This window comes from Talpa europaea (genome assembly GCF_964194135.1).
Source record: "Talpa europaea genome assembly, chromosome: 14".
Classification (NCBI taxonomy): Eukaryota; Metazoa; Chordata; class Mammalia; order Eulipotyphla; family Talpidae; genus Talpa; species Talpa europaea.
Genome location: NC_140082.1, coordinates 28,582,478 through 28,595,042, shown reverse-complemented (window position 1 = coordinate 28,595,042; position 12,565 = coordinate 28,582,478). Strand labels below are relative to the sequence as shown.

General features: G+C 42.6%; 1 protein-coding gene across 1 annotated transcript in view; it reads right to left on the bottom strand.

Annotated features, from left to right (window-relative positions):
• Nucleotides 1-3,990, bottom strand: part of FRMD4A (FERM domain containing 4A) — a gene marked incomplete at both ends in the record, with an annotated part of 535,058 nt that extends 531,068 nt beyond the window's left edge. Inside the window, one exon of the mRNA XM_084253889.1 lies at nt 3,946-3,990. Within this exon, the coding sequence (XP_084110015.1) occupies nt 3,946-3,990 (45 nt within the window). The remainder of the gene's footprint in view (nt 1-3,945) is intronic.
• Nucleotides 3,991-12,565: the final 8,575 nt, after the last annotated feature.

Sequence of the window (12,565 nt, the reverse complement as noted above, 5' to 3'; positions counted from 1 at the left end):
GAATCAAATTTTTAGGATGGGAAGAACTATCAGGATAAACTAATTCACAGCCTTCCTTTTTTGAGAATAAATCACCCACTAATTCTTATGAATTATAAATTAGTTTTTACATATCTGATTTTATTATTATGAAACAGGACTATTGGAAACTTCTTCAAAGACCAAGAGTGGATATTGAAAACATGACAAGTCTCTTGTAGGTATAAGAACATTTCTTCTTGTTAGACTCAAACCAGATGCAATGAAATTTTACATTGTACCATGGAAAGAATGGTAAGGAAGAAGATAGGATTGCCCACCTAAACATGTCAGACAGGCATAATGGATCACAAGTGAGGCACATGGAGGGGGTGATCCAGTGTTAGAAGATCCTGGTGATCAAGTTCTCAAGCTTCTGTATGGAAGCAGAGGAAGCACTGACTTGAGAGTTCAAGGGGCTCAATTCTGAGACTTTGCCCCACCAATTTCAGTTATGTGACCATTGGCAGAGTCCTAAATTCCAATTATCAAATATTTTTGTTTTAAAAATAGTATTAAATGAGGTGATACATGTAAAAATACTTTGCATAAAATCATAATTTGCATTATTACTAGCTGGCTAACATATTTAAATCTATTTCAATTGACCCATCTAAACTTTCAGAAGCACAGAGCCAATATGACATTAACACCACCTCTGTGGCCCACGGGTCATCCATCTGTGTCCTGTCATTAAAGGAGTGATGGATAACTCCTGGCTCCAGCGTGTCCTAGCCTTTGCAGTGTTCCCCAAACTCATATGACTTCAGCACGTGCCAGAGTCAAGCACTTCATGCTCTATAATCAAAGACATCAGGCTCAAGGCTCCCAGCAATGTGGTAAACACAACAGCATCTTTTCTTGCTTCCCAAGTTGTTCTGCAAAGATGGGGAAACAGGCTTTACGACAGCATGTGGAAGTGCACATCCTCTCTCCAAGTGCACCCCTCTTCTGTTGTTCAAAGGACTCTGTCTTGCATGGATACTCACCACATTGCCCTCCCCTCCCCCTGCTCCACACACACACTAACTCCCTATTAAAAGAAATCAATGAAATCCTCTGATGTCATCACCACATGTTGTAAATGTGTGCTGTGACAGACAGCCGAGAGCCCTCCCAGATGCCCGTACCAGCTTGGAAAGGCACCTCAGGTTCTTTTCTAAGGTCACCTGCCCTTGTCCAAGAGAAAAAAACAAGGCATCTATGAGGCAGGGCTCCTGACAGTGAAGGGTGAATGAGCCAAATGATCAGCCATTCCAGAAAGTAGTTTGAGACACACTCGCCCTGACACATGTGGTTGAGAACAAATGTCACCAACTAGGGCCATGCTGCCCATGCACTGGGCTGGGAAGAAGATATGATGCTGCCTAAGGCACAGAGTTGCCCCTCTAGGAGTTCTGTCCCGGACCCCATTCCTAGAGATCTTAAATTATGTTTAACAGAGCTGACAGGCACCTGAGAGGTGAGCATGAGCCTGTTAGTAAATGACAAAACAGAGACGCGGCATGACACACCCAGGATCACCCAATGAGTGATCAGCAGGAACAGGGCCCAGGGCTCTCCAACTCCAACTCTGTTGGCACTTCTGTGATCAAATAAACATGCTCGGCCTTAAATCATTTAGAGTCTGAACTGAATATAACCTTCAGTTGCCTCTTTATCCAAAAGCAAGGGGGTGCAACCAAGTCTTCTCCCCCATTTTTCTGAGCCTGATAATGGCACAGAATTAGAATGCAATCAGGCAACCTGATACCGGCCTCCCCAGGCTGGGTGTTTACAGGAGCTCCTGCTCTGCCATTACACAGGAGGGGCTCCATAAATCCTGAGAGCAGATTGGCTGATTGATTATCTAATAAATAATAATGTCTATAGCTTCCCTCCTCAACTCACAGCCAAAGCAACTCTGCTAAATGGCCTCTTTGCCTCTTTCCTTCCCTCCTTGACTTGCTTATAAATTTTGAAAATTCATCATGCAATAGGTCAGAGAAGCTATTACTTAGGGGTTTACCCTTAAAAAATGAAAAAAGCAACAAAGTCCATAGGGGAAAATTCCACTGAACCAAACATGAACCAGAAAACATTCATTGACTCCTATTACACACTGTGCTCCAGGGTCCTCTAATCTAATGGTCCATCACGGTGTCAAGAGCTATTTCCTTGGCTTCTGAAAGACAAACACACAATCCTTTAATCCGGGCAGGAGGTGAGTGCTATGGAGAGAGATCTGAGGGCAGAATCCTCTGAAAAATGGAGGATAAAGCCTGAGCTGCAGAGATCTCCCGGACAGCACCCATACCCATAATATCTGGGAACCCAAGAAGTGGGTGGTGGGGAGAGAGAGAAAGAGAAGCTGGGCATGGATGATGAGTTGTGTTCTCTTTTGCTACCAGGATTTATCCTTAGGGCCCTGAGTAAAAGAGATACACACCTAAATGCTCAGAAGCACTGGACAGAATTCAGAGCACAAATCTGAGATAAGCAGGCCCAGTTATCCCTGGAATTATTTTTCAAGAAGGTATTTCCTCTCCATGTTAACATAATACAGAATTTATTACTATTAACCAATATAGGATAATATGCACACGTATACCTACATGTGCAGCGTGAACCCCTACCTCCTTGCACAGACTTCCAGTTTCCCAGACTCCCAGTTTCCTCCTTGTACAGACTCCCAGATTCCCTTGTACAGACTTCCCAGTTTCCCAGCCTCCCAGGAGGCTTCTGGCCTCATAGACGCTGTCCTTCAGTGCCTGCACAACCTCAAATACTCAGAGCCTTTGCCATCCACTTATGTGACCAAAGGTAGACAGGAATGATGGAATTTTTGAGTGAAGGAAGAAGGGCAGTTTTGCCAGAAAACAACTTTCATTCCTTCCAATCCTCCTGAGATCCAAGAGGCCTCAGGCATTTCAAATGTCTCTGTGACCCAAATGACATTGGGGGCAACAAAGAACCAACACACCTGCCCCTCTTCTTTTCCCCTGGCTGGCCCCCCAGGAGGTGGACGCCCCACTGGCTCCTCTTCCAAGTGGCCTCAACAAACTCATGAGGCCTCATGAAGCTGCATTACCCTTCTCAGTCAGAAAACATCCAGCAAAGTACATACGCTTTGTTCCTAAAATCCTCCATGAAACAGAAACATTCATGCACCGAGCCTGAGTGGGCTATGTCTGGCAGCACCACGTGGGCTACCGGGTGGAGGAAGCACAGCCTCATTGCAAAGGCAAACTGGGAGTCTTGAGACAGTTAAAAGTCAACAGGGTTAAAGCCAGAGGATGCCACTGCCCGTTTGTGCGACCAGGCTAGCAGGGCCACCTTCTGAGCCTGGTCGAAGTCACTGACCCAGGTTAAAGTAGGTCAGTGGTCCACACGGGCTGGGCCAAGGCCTGCAGTCAGAGATGTGCATGCTCACCACATAGCCCACATGTCACAAAAGATCACAGCAAACCTCCCGCTGTTTCTCTCGGGGAGTCTAAGCAGACACGTGGGCACCAAGAGAGGATCCTATTCAATTGCCCTGTGGGCAAAAAATTCCCACAGTTGCCATGAGAAGATAAGAAAAAAAGAAACAAACATGATCACCTCGATTTAGATGCAAAAGGCACAGGGGAAAGGATGCTGAGAGCCAGGGGGAGGCGTTGGTGGGAATCTATTTCCAAGGGCTCTTAGCACCTGTTTGCAAGCACATCTCTCAAAATAGCACTAAGCAACAAGTTTCTAAAATGGCAAATCTAATGCTGTTTTCCCTGGGAGTGCTGTGTCATGGCTGATACTCTTACCCAAGAAATCATTTCAAAAGAGCCTGTGGGATAAAGCAGAGCAATTTTTAACATGACTGCAGCTACCGCAGCAGCAGCAGCCCACGGAGCAGTGAGGGAGAGGCTGGAGCTGGGCGCTGCCTGGGCCCCACCTCCTCCCGAGACTCACCATCAGCAGGCTGAGAGCGGAGTCGGGCACCAGCTGCACTGCCATGGTCTCCGATTCCCATGCACAAAGCTCCTGCACAGTCAGTCCGCCTGGGCCCTGGGTGACTGCGAAGCATCCACAAATACCTACAGCAAATCAGCCAGAAATCCAGACTCAGGCAGCGAAAGACTCAGGGCACAGACAGGCCACATTTCACATGGGGTTGGGGGGGGGGGGACATCAGGGAGGGGTTGGGAAGAAAGGGTGGGAACAGGGCTGGGGGGTGGGGGGGGTAGGAAAATAGGAAGCTGCAGGTTATTTAAAGGTGAGCCCCCCTGGCTGCACTGAGCTGCACAAGCACGGAAACCACATCAAACACAAACAGAAAAGCTTAAAACACAGCATTTTTAACTGATACCTTCGCCCAGGCAGCAACTCTTCTTTTAACTGACAATTAAAATAAAACATTCTCTAATGCAGATAAATCAGCCAGCCCGAACACCATCCGTCCCCACCTCTGTGCATCTCTCAGCAATTCTGCTGCATAAACATGCTGAATGTCATAACCTACCGCTTGCAATCTGGTCAGTGTCTTCTCTCCTGCAGAAAGGTGTGTCTCTTTTGCAAAATCAAGTATTTGGGAGTGACAGAGCCGAATCTGACCACAAGCTCCAAGCTGTCACAGGAGATCAGCAAATGCCCTCCTCAGTTCTGTACAGTCAGTTCTGTCCTGACCCCTGCCACCTTCCCCAAATCTACTTTTCCTCCCCAAGTAGACTGGCAAGCTTAGTTCCCCGTGGGGCTAGCATACTTACGAGAACATGTAATTACACTGCCTGTTCTGTTGGCGTTCTGATCTCCCTGCCTGTAGCACATGTACGCAGCATACAGACACCCTCTACCTCTCTCCCTCCTCCCAGCTTCCTCCCACCCTCTCTCCCTCCCTTCCCTTCCCTCCCATCTCTCCACCAGGCTGCCTGTTAGGGATTTTGAAGGAGCCTCTCTAGCTCAGGGAGGCTGGGGACGCTAATTTGTAGCCAGGGACACTGTTTAAGACAAAAAAAGCAAATTAGCCTAGAAAATCATGTCATGCAGCATTTTACTTGGAAGATGTCAATGTTAAAAAAAAAAAAAAAGAAGGAAACCTGTCCAGTCTTATAAAATGAGTGGTTCAAAAGGCTTACCACAGTCAAGTTGCTAAGAAAAAGCATCTTTTTCATGAGCACTGCCAAGCTAGAATCTTCTTGTGGGGTCCATTTGTTCAACTGAAAACAGCAGTCACTAATAGTTTTGATAAGAGTTTTTCCTGTCTTTTTCTGATTTCTTCCTTCACTCACCTCCTGTAATAACTCCAACAATTCCTTAAAATTGGCTACACAGTGTGAAATGTAGGACCATGGAAAACAACTTTCTAAATAAGCTGGGGGAAAGAAATCAATAGCCTTGAAATGTCCCTACAATCAAGTACAGCTGTTGCCCCATATAAATAATACTATAATATTCAGTTGCCCATCATGGCACTTGGCACAATGTAAGTGCTCAAAGGTAGTCACTGAATGAACGACAAGAGTCCTCCCTCTTTGCTCTATAGAGGCCCAATTGGGGTGAAATCTTTATTCCATATTGTCCACTTGGATTCTAATGTCTTAACCTCCAGGAGCCTCTGAGAGAATCACTCCCTACTACGGGCACCTGGAGTGTCACATGACCATGTGAATGTGACTTTGCACTGAGCTGTCAGGACACTCCGGGCTTGTTAGTGGGTCTCATAAAGGCATTCAATAATAGAATTATTATTTATTTATTATTATTATTTAAGGAACGCAGACATCTACAGTGTTACCTTAAACTTGCAGATAGGCTTCTAAATGTAACTGACTGATATTTGTTGAACACCTACTGTGTGCAATACTCTATGTTAAGCTTTGTAGAATATGTAAAGTTAAGTCATGGCCCCTGCCTTTCAGGAGCTTTTTGTCTGGTAGATGCAATAATACACAGGAATAATTTAAGATACAAGGCAATATGTGATAAATGCCACAGTCACTTAAAACAAATACTTTGAGCAGCACCGAGAGTGTTCACTTTTGGCTCCATGCTCTTGTATTTTTTGAGCTGGAATGTGAAGTGTAAATAGAATACCTTTTGGAGGGCTTGTTTGATAATTCTACAAGGACTGTATGTTAGGAAGTACAGAAAGCATAAGGAAAATAGTTACTATTGACTTTACTGCAACTGGTGACTGTGGGTGGCAGGAGGGTGTGCCCCACAGAGGACCCAGGGGGAGAGTCCCGCATGTGGAGGCCAGAGCAGAGCATACTCAGGTTGCAGGGGCAAGCCTGAAGGACTGTGTGTCAATCACCAATGCTTGACCTTGGCTCACCTACCTCCTCTTTACACTTTGCTTGAAAAGCCTCACACTACCTCTGCCTGAATTTTTACTCCAGTTCTCTAGAAAACAGAGCCTGAGGCAGATTTTGTATGTTAAGAGGTTACTGGAAGGTGCAACCTCAAGGTAGCAAAGTGATAAAGCCAGGAACAGGAGGCAGGGAGGGAGCGAGCAGATACAAGCTGTCTACTGAGCTGGCCACAATACAGCTGCCAGGCTATGAGGAAGGGCTTCCAGACAGACCTGGAACTTCCACATCTTGGGCTAATGCACCAAGGAGAGGCTAAGAGAGAGGGAGTTACTAGCCTGCTCCTACTGTTGCTGGTCAAGCGGACTCTGTAGGGCACAATTCCCTTGTACTTCGGACTTGTGTAACCAGCAGCCCCAGGTAGCTGTGAGGAGAAAGACCTGCCGTCTGAGCCCAGAAATGGAGGGAGAAACCACAGTCTTGGTGGATCTGTCAGACAGGACCTAGGCATTGGAGCAGCTGAGGCTCCTCCCTCAGTGCATGTATGTCCCAAAGCCTGGCCCCAGTCCTGGAGACTCCCTGGATGAGGCTGGGGCAGACAGCAGTCTTCAGAGTTGAAATGACAGTAACAGCGAGCTTGGGCTCCCCAAGCAAACAGTAGCTAAATTCCAGGAGCCAGGAAGGCACTGAGCAAATATTGGGAGTTCATAAACTGAGTAAAAGAATATATGTTTATTTAACTTTCAATGTCAAAAGTTCTATCCTCCGTGGAATTTTTCCTGATTTGGGCATTCATGCTTGCTTTGTTTGTGCCATGTTCATGTACTTTTGTTTTTCAATAAAATGAGCAGCCAATATCAGAACGAGGAGTTATTCACCTCTATTCTCCTGCAGCTCTGAGCCCCAAGTTGAGAGGGCAGCAGGTGGTCACTAATATGAAGTTGGCACCAACAGATGCAGAAATATCAAGTACGTAGAAAAGGGTGAGAGCGGCACCGGGAAGGTAGAACATGGGCCTATGGGCATAAGGACCAGTTCAGACAGAGAAGAAAGAGAGCCCCAGCATTTCAGCAACAGTGGGAGTAGAGTTAGAGACACACAAATCAAAGTATGAAGGATTATGGAGCAGTTCGTGAGGAAGAAACATTAATTACAATACATGTTCACCAAAAACCAAACGGTGCGTTTCAAGCTCAGTGTTTTCAATATCTTGTTCAAGAGCAATTAAGATCACAGACAGAGGGAGATGTGGGGATTGCAATCTTTTCTATCCTGGGCTAATGGGAGGTCCCACAAAGGCAACAGAAACCCCTCCAAAGAGTTCCTCCACTGAAGGGCAGTTGATTGTCACCATCAGTATTTTTGCCATAAACAGTTTCATCGCAGACATTTTCACCTCATAATTGACCATAAGGAATTTTTGCTGTGGAAGAGAAAAGAACTAATTGGTTGTCAGTTTGGTTTCATTTCTACATTGACAAAATAAGAAACCAACTCTTTGTAAACTGTTATTTTCTCTTACAGTATGGGAAGCTGCTGTCCACGATCTGATGTCTCACTTCCTGGACAATACTGTGAATGAATGAAGACTTGGAGGACAAGTGCTTAGATAGAACCCACAAAAGAAAATCATTTCTTTGTGCAGTATTGCTAGGAATGTACACACATTCTTTTAACGTATTTGAATACTGTCTTCAATTTTGTTAATTTCTCAAGTTTCATGATGCCCCTTTGAATGCCCTGTTTTATTTTTTGTTCTTTTCTATTTTACTGCAAAATTGCCTTAGGTTCAAATAGTTATGTGGCCAAAATTTTTGCCATAAAATGCTTGTGGTGAAAACTTTTTATGTTGAATCACCCTAGAATTCAAAGTCAGATCCACCAAAAGCCACTACAAAAAACAAACAAACAAACAAAAAAAAAACCACAAACACAACAAAACCCAAAAAAACAAAAACTGTTGCCATTCAAACCTTCTTCCATATTTAGAATGAAACTGTTGTGAAAACATCAATTACAGGTTCACTCACAATTGCCAGGGTAAGTTGCTGCATGTGAGAACTTTCTCTCAGAATTCAGTACAAGGAAAATATCTATTAATACCTCCTGAGGTAGCCTGTGTGATGATAGCATTAACCTCAGAATCCCTATAGCATCATCTGACTTTTGGAAATCTGAATGCCTATTCTATTATCTATGAGAGAGGCAAGTATCCATGAGGGTCAGGTGAAAGTCAAATAAAGCATTATGATGCTTTTATTTATGTATAAAATTTATATAAGTTGCACACAGTAGGCATTTAATCACTGTTACTTTATCCATAAACCTGAATCCCTTTTTCATGCTGATAATAAAAATAATAGAACTAGTCACAGTTGGCACATTTAGCTGCCAGAATACCCAGAGCTTAATTTTACTTTCAATTAGAGCAGATATTATCATAGTTGGAATTATTACTTCCTTGGTTTTGCTCAACCTTGTTTTTCCTTTCAATTCATAATGAATTATGCTTATTTAGTAAGCCTTTTTGCCAGTAAGCCATCTGAAATTCTTTTTTGGAAAGATGTAGAACACCAATCATTATTTTATGTATAAACTCCTCTCAGACAAATTTGGCACACCATGGGGTATTTTATAGCTACCAAAATGGCAATTATTTAGAAATATGTAAACTGTCAGATTTATAATGTTTATTTAACCATAAGATGATGCATATACTCCAATTGCAACCATGCAAATAATGTGTTTTAAGAGAAATAAGAAGGAAATTCTATATCCAGTCAAGATGGAATAACAAGGACCACGTTTACCTTCCTACCTTAAATAAACAAATAATGGACAAAATATATGAACTAATACTTTTTGACCCTGGATATAAAACTACAAAGGACAATAATCCATAAACTCTAAAATTGTTAAAGATTATTGAATGAAGAGCTTCTCTAGGCCTGAGGATGGTGAATTTCCTAAATTGAGGAGAGTCAGGAGAGATCAAGATGGACACAGTTCAGAGCATCAGGGACCAGTAGAGAGGGAACTTCAGAAAAGTGTACAATAGTCGTCTGGAGCATTCAGTTGAGTGCTAACACCACACACATGAGAGGAAACTATCTGAATTTGGAGAAAGTACCGCGTAAAAGAATTGCAGGCACACCTAATTTTACTTTATGGCATACTGTACTTCACTTTATGGCATTTCACAGATATTTTCTTTTTTACACATTGAAGTTTTGTGGCAACTCCACATCAAGCAAGCCTATCAATAGACTCTGCTCATACGATGCACTTTTCAGCAGTGAAATCTTTTTTAATTAAAGTATGTACATTTTTTAGACATAATGCTATTGCATACTTAATGGACTATAAACATCACTTTTATATGCACTGGGAAACCAAGAAATTTATGTGATTTGCTTTGTTGTGATATTTACCTTACTGAAGCGGTTTGGAATTGAATAGGAAATATATCCAAAGTGAGCCTGTATAAAGATGGGTGACTGATACTCACACAGGACCAAGAATAGTACCTGACCACACCAGTCAGCTGGAAAGTCTCATCATTCATGGTGCATTAGATAGAATATGCAGAAGCATCTTACCTCAATACTGAGGAATAATTAGCCGTAGATAAATTGCTCCCCTAAGTCTGGCTAACAAATAGTAAAAATATTATCAAACTATTTCCAAGTAACTAAACTATTCCAAAACAAAACTAAAGAGCATTTATAGAAATACAACAATACCTAGAACCCAGCAAGGTGAAATCTATAATGTTGATTATCTAATAAAAATCAAAAAGTAGGGAAAGAATTAGGAAAATATGACCAATAAATTATGGACAAATCAAAGTCATCCAGCCCTAACACAGACATTAGAGTTAGCAGAAAAGAGGGTTTGGCGGGGCTACTTTTGGTGCCTTTAGAATGGACCTACTAAACATAGAACTTCCATATGATCCAGCAATTCCACTCCTAGGTATTTACCCAAAGGACACAGAAACATCAATTCCAAACAACACCTGCACCCCTATGTTTATAGCAGCACTGTTTACAATAGCTAAGCTTTGGAAACAACCCAAATGCCCAAAAATAGATGACTGGATCAAGAAGATGTGGTACATATATACCATGGAATATTACTCAGCATTCAAAAAAGATAAACACATGCAATTTGCAGCAACATGGATGGCGCTGGAAGGGATCATGCTCAGCGAAATAAGCCAAAAAGAAAAAGAAAAATACCGGATGGTCTCACTCATAGCAGGAATCTAGAAAACTTAAATAAGGGACCAGGAAAATGAATAACTATAAGAAAGTGAAAATCAAAATCAACAAAAAACTATGAACCAGAGACACTTTTAGGGGGGCGGGGGCGGGAGGGGAGGGATTGGGGTCAGAATGGGGGGGCTGCAATTGTATGGGGAATATAACAATAAAATTTATAAAAAAAATAAATAAATAAAAACCAAAATATAGGAAAAAAAATTAAAAAAAAAAAAAGAATGGCTGCAGCAAAAAATGCTGATTGTCAGTTTCGCTTTTTGCCTTTTGTTGTAAAAAAAAAAAAAAAATCCCCTTAGGGTTTCCTTTGGTTAGTGAGACCAGGTACTAATGGAGGTCTCAAAGCAACATGCCAAAATTCAAACTTGAAAAATGGGGATACCTGCATTTTAATCTGGCAGAGAGGGCTTGAAGTTCACTTCATTCAAAGGTCTTGGTAGAGAACCACATGTTTTTGCTCCCTCCTTTCTTTTGCTTCACCGTAACAATATGCCCTGTCAGATGCTGGACCCAAAGGATCATCCCCTACATGCCAGACCCCTCACTGGAGTTTCTTCCTAATACAAGTGTACAGGCTTCTAGTGGATGTGGAAGTAGCCCCTACACTGACAGGGCAGAACCTTCTCTATGCACCCAGAGTCCTGTGGACTAAGGGGAAGCTGACTTGTGCAAACCTAACTACCCCATCTAAGGCCTCATTCGGCCAAGAGTCCCAAGAAACTCTCCCTTATGCTGTTTCTGAGCCCCCTGTGCAGACCCTGTCTCAGCCTGGTTCTGCAGCAGTCCACACTCAAGCTCAAATGCCAGGCCCTGCCTGTTCCTCTGAAGTAGAACTGCAGATGGTAGCCCCATCTGGACTTTCCAGGGCCATCACAGTTGCTTCCCACCCAGACATAATCTTCTCCACTCAAAACCATAGAAAGGCACTCTTTGGTATCCTGTTTTGTCCCAAGGAAACCTGGTATCTCAGCCTTCCTGTGCTACATCCTTGCCGGGATGGCTGGATTCACAGAGTTGGCTTCTGCCTTTGTCATCTGCCCAGCTGTCCAATTCCAAGAGATCCTACAACTCCAGCAGCCTGGGTTTCCCCAGTCCTACGCGTACCCATGACACCTGTACCCCAAGGGCCCACAGAATGAAGGTGCCAACAGACATGGTGTGTTCACCCAAGCGGGTTCCAAAATGAAACGAGCAACACTGCTCCAGTTATCCTTTCATACACGTAGCTATTTACAGTAATTCTTTAAGGTGGACATTAAAGCTTTTATACAAATTACATTGCAAAGCCCTTCACCTAGATTCAATTTCTCAAGAGCACATCTCACCTTTAACCACAGGCAAATGTTCCATAATATTTAAATCATGGTCATACTCCTGTGTTCTATTTTTCTTTATAATCTGTATGCGAGAAATACTCTCCTTATTTCCCTCCAGACTTTTAACCAACAGTCTTGCATTAGATTATTAAACTATAAATTACTTCACCATTCTCTAAGTGTTGAACATTTATTTGGTTTTTAGCTATTGTTGTTTACTATAAAGGTAACGCTGCTGTGTCTTGTAAAGGCAACATTTACCTTTCCCTAAATTATTTTTTATATAAAATGTCCTAATAATGAGTCCTAGATTAAAACTAAAAATATGCTAATGCTGCCTGAAAGACTGCCCTGTTGACAACTGGATTCCATCCATAGTGTCCTCTCTGGCGCAAGACTCACCTTTCCTGTGGTATTCACCAACACCCCCAGGGCCCTGATGAAAGGCTTATTTAATGGGTGTGCAATTTACTTCACAACTGATTCTTTTCTATTTATTTCCTTGTAAATGAGGATAAGTATTTTTTTGTGTGTGTGACTGAGTTGTTTATATAAATATATGTGTGTGCTTGTATATTTGCCTTTTGGAGATTTGTGGTGGTTTAAAGCTTTTACAAGCTCTTCATTTATTTCATATATTTTCTATCCACTGAATTTATGGATTTATGAAATATCAGAAGCTCCAAAG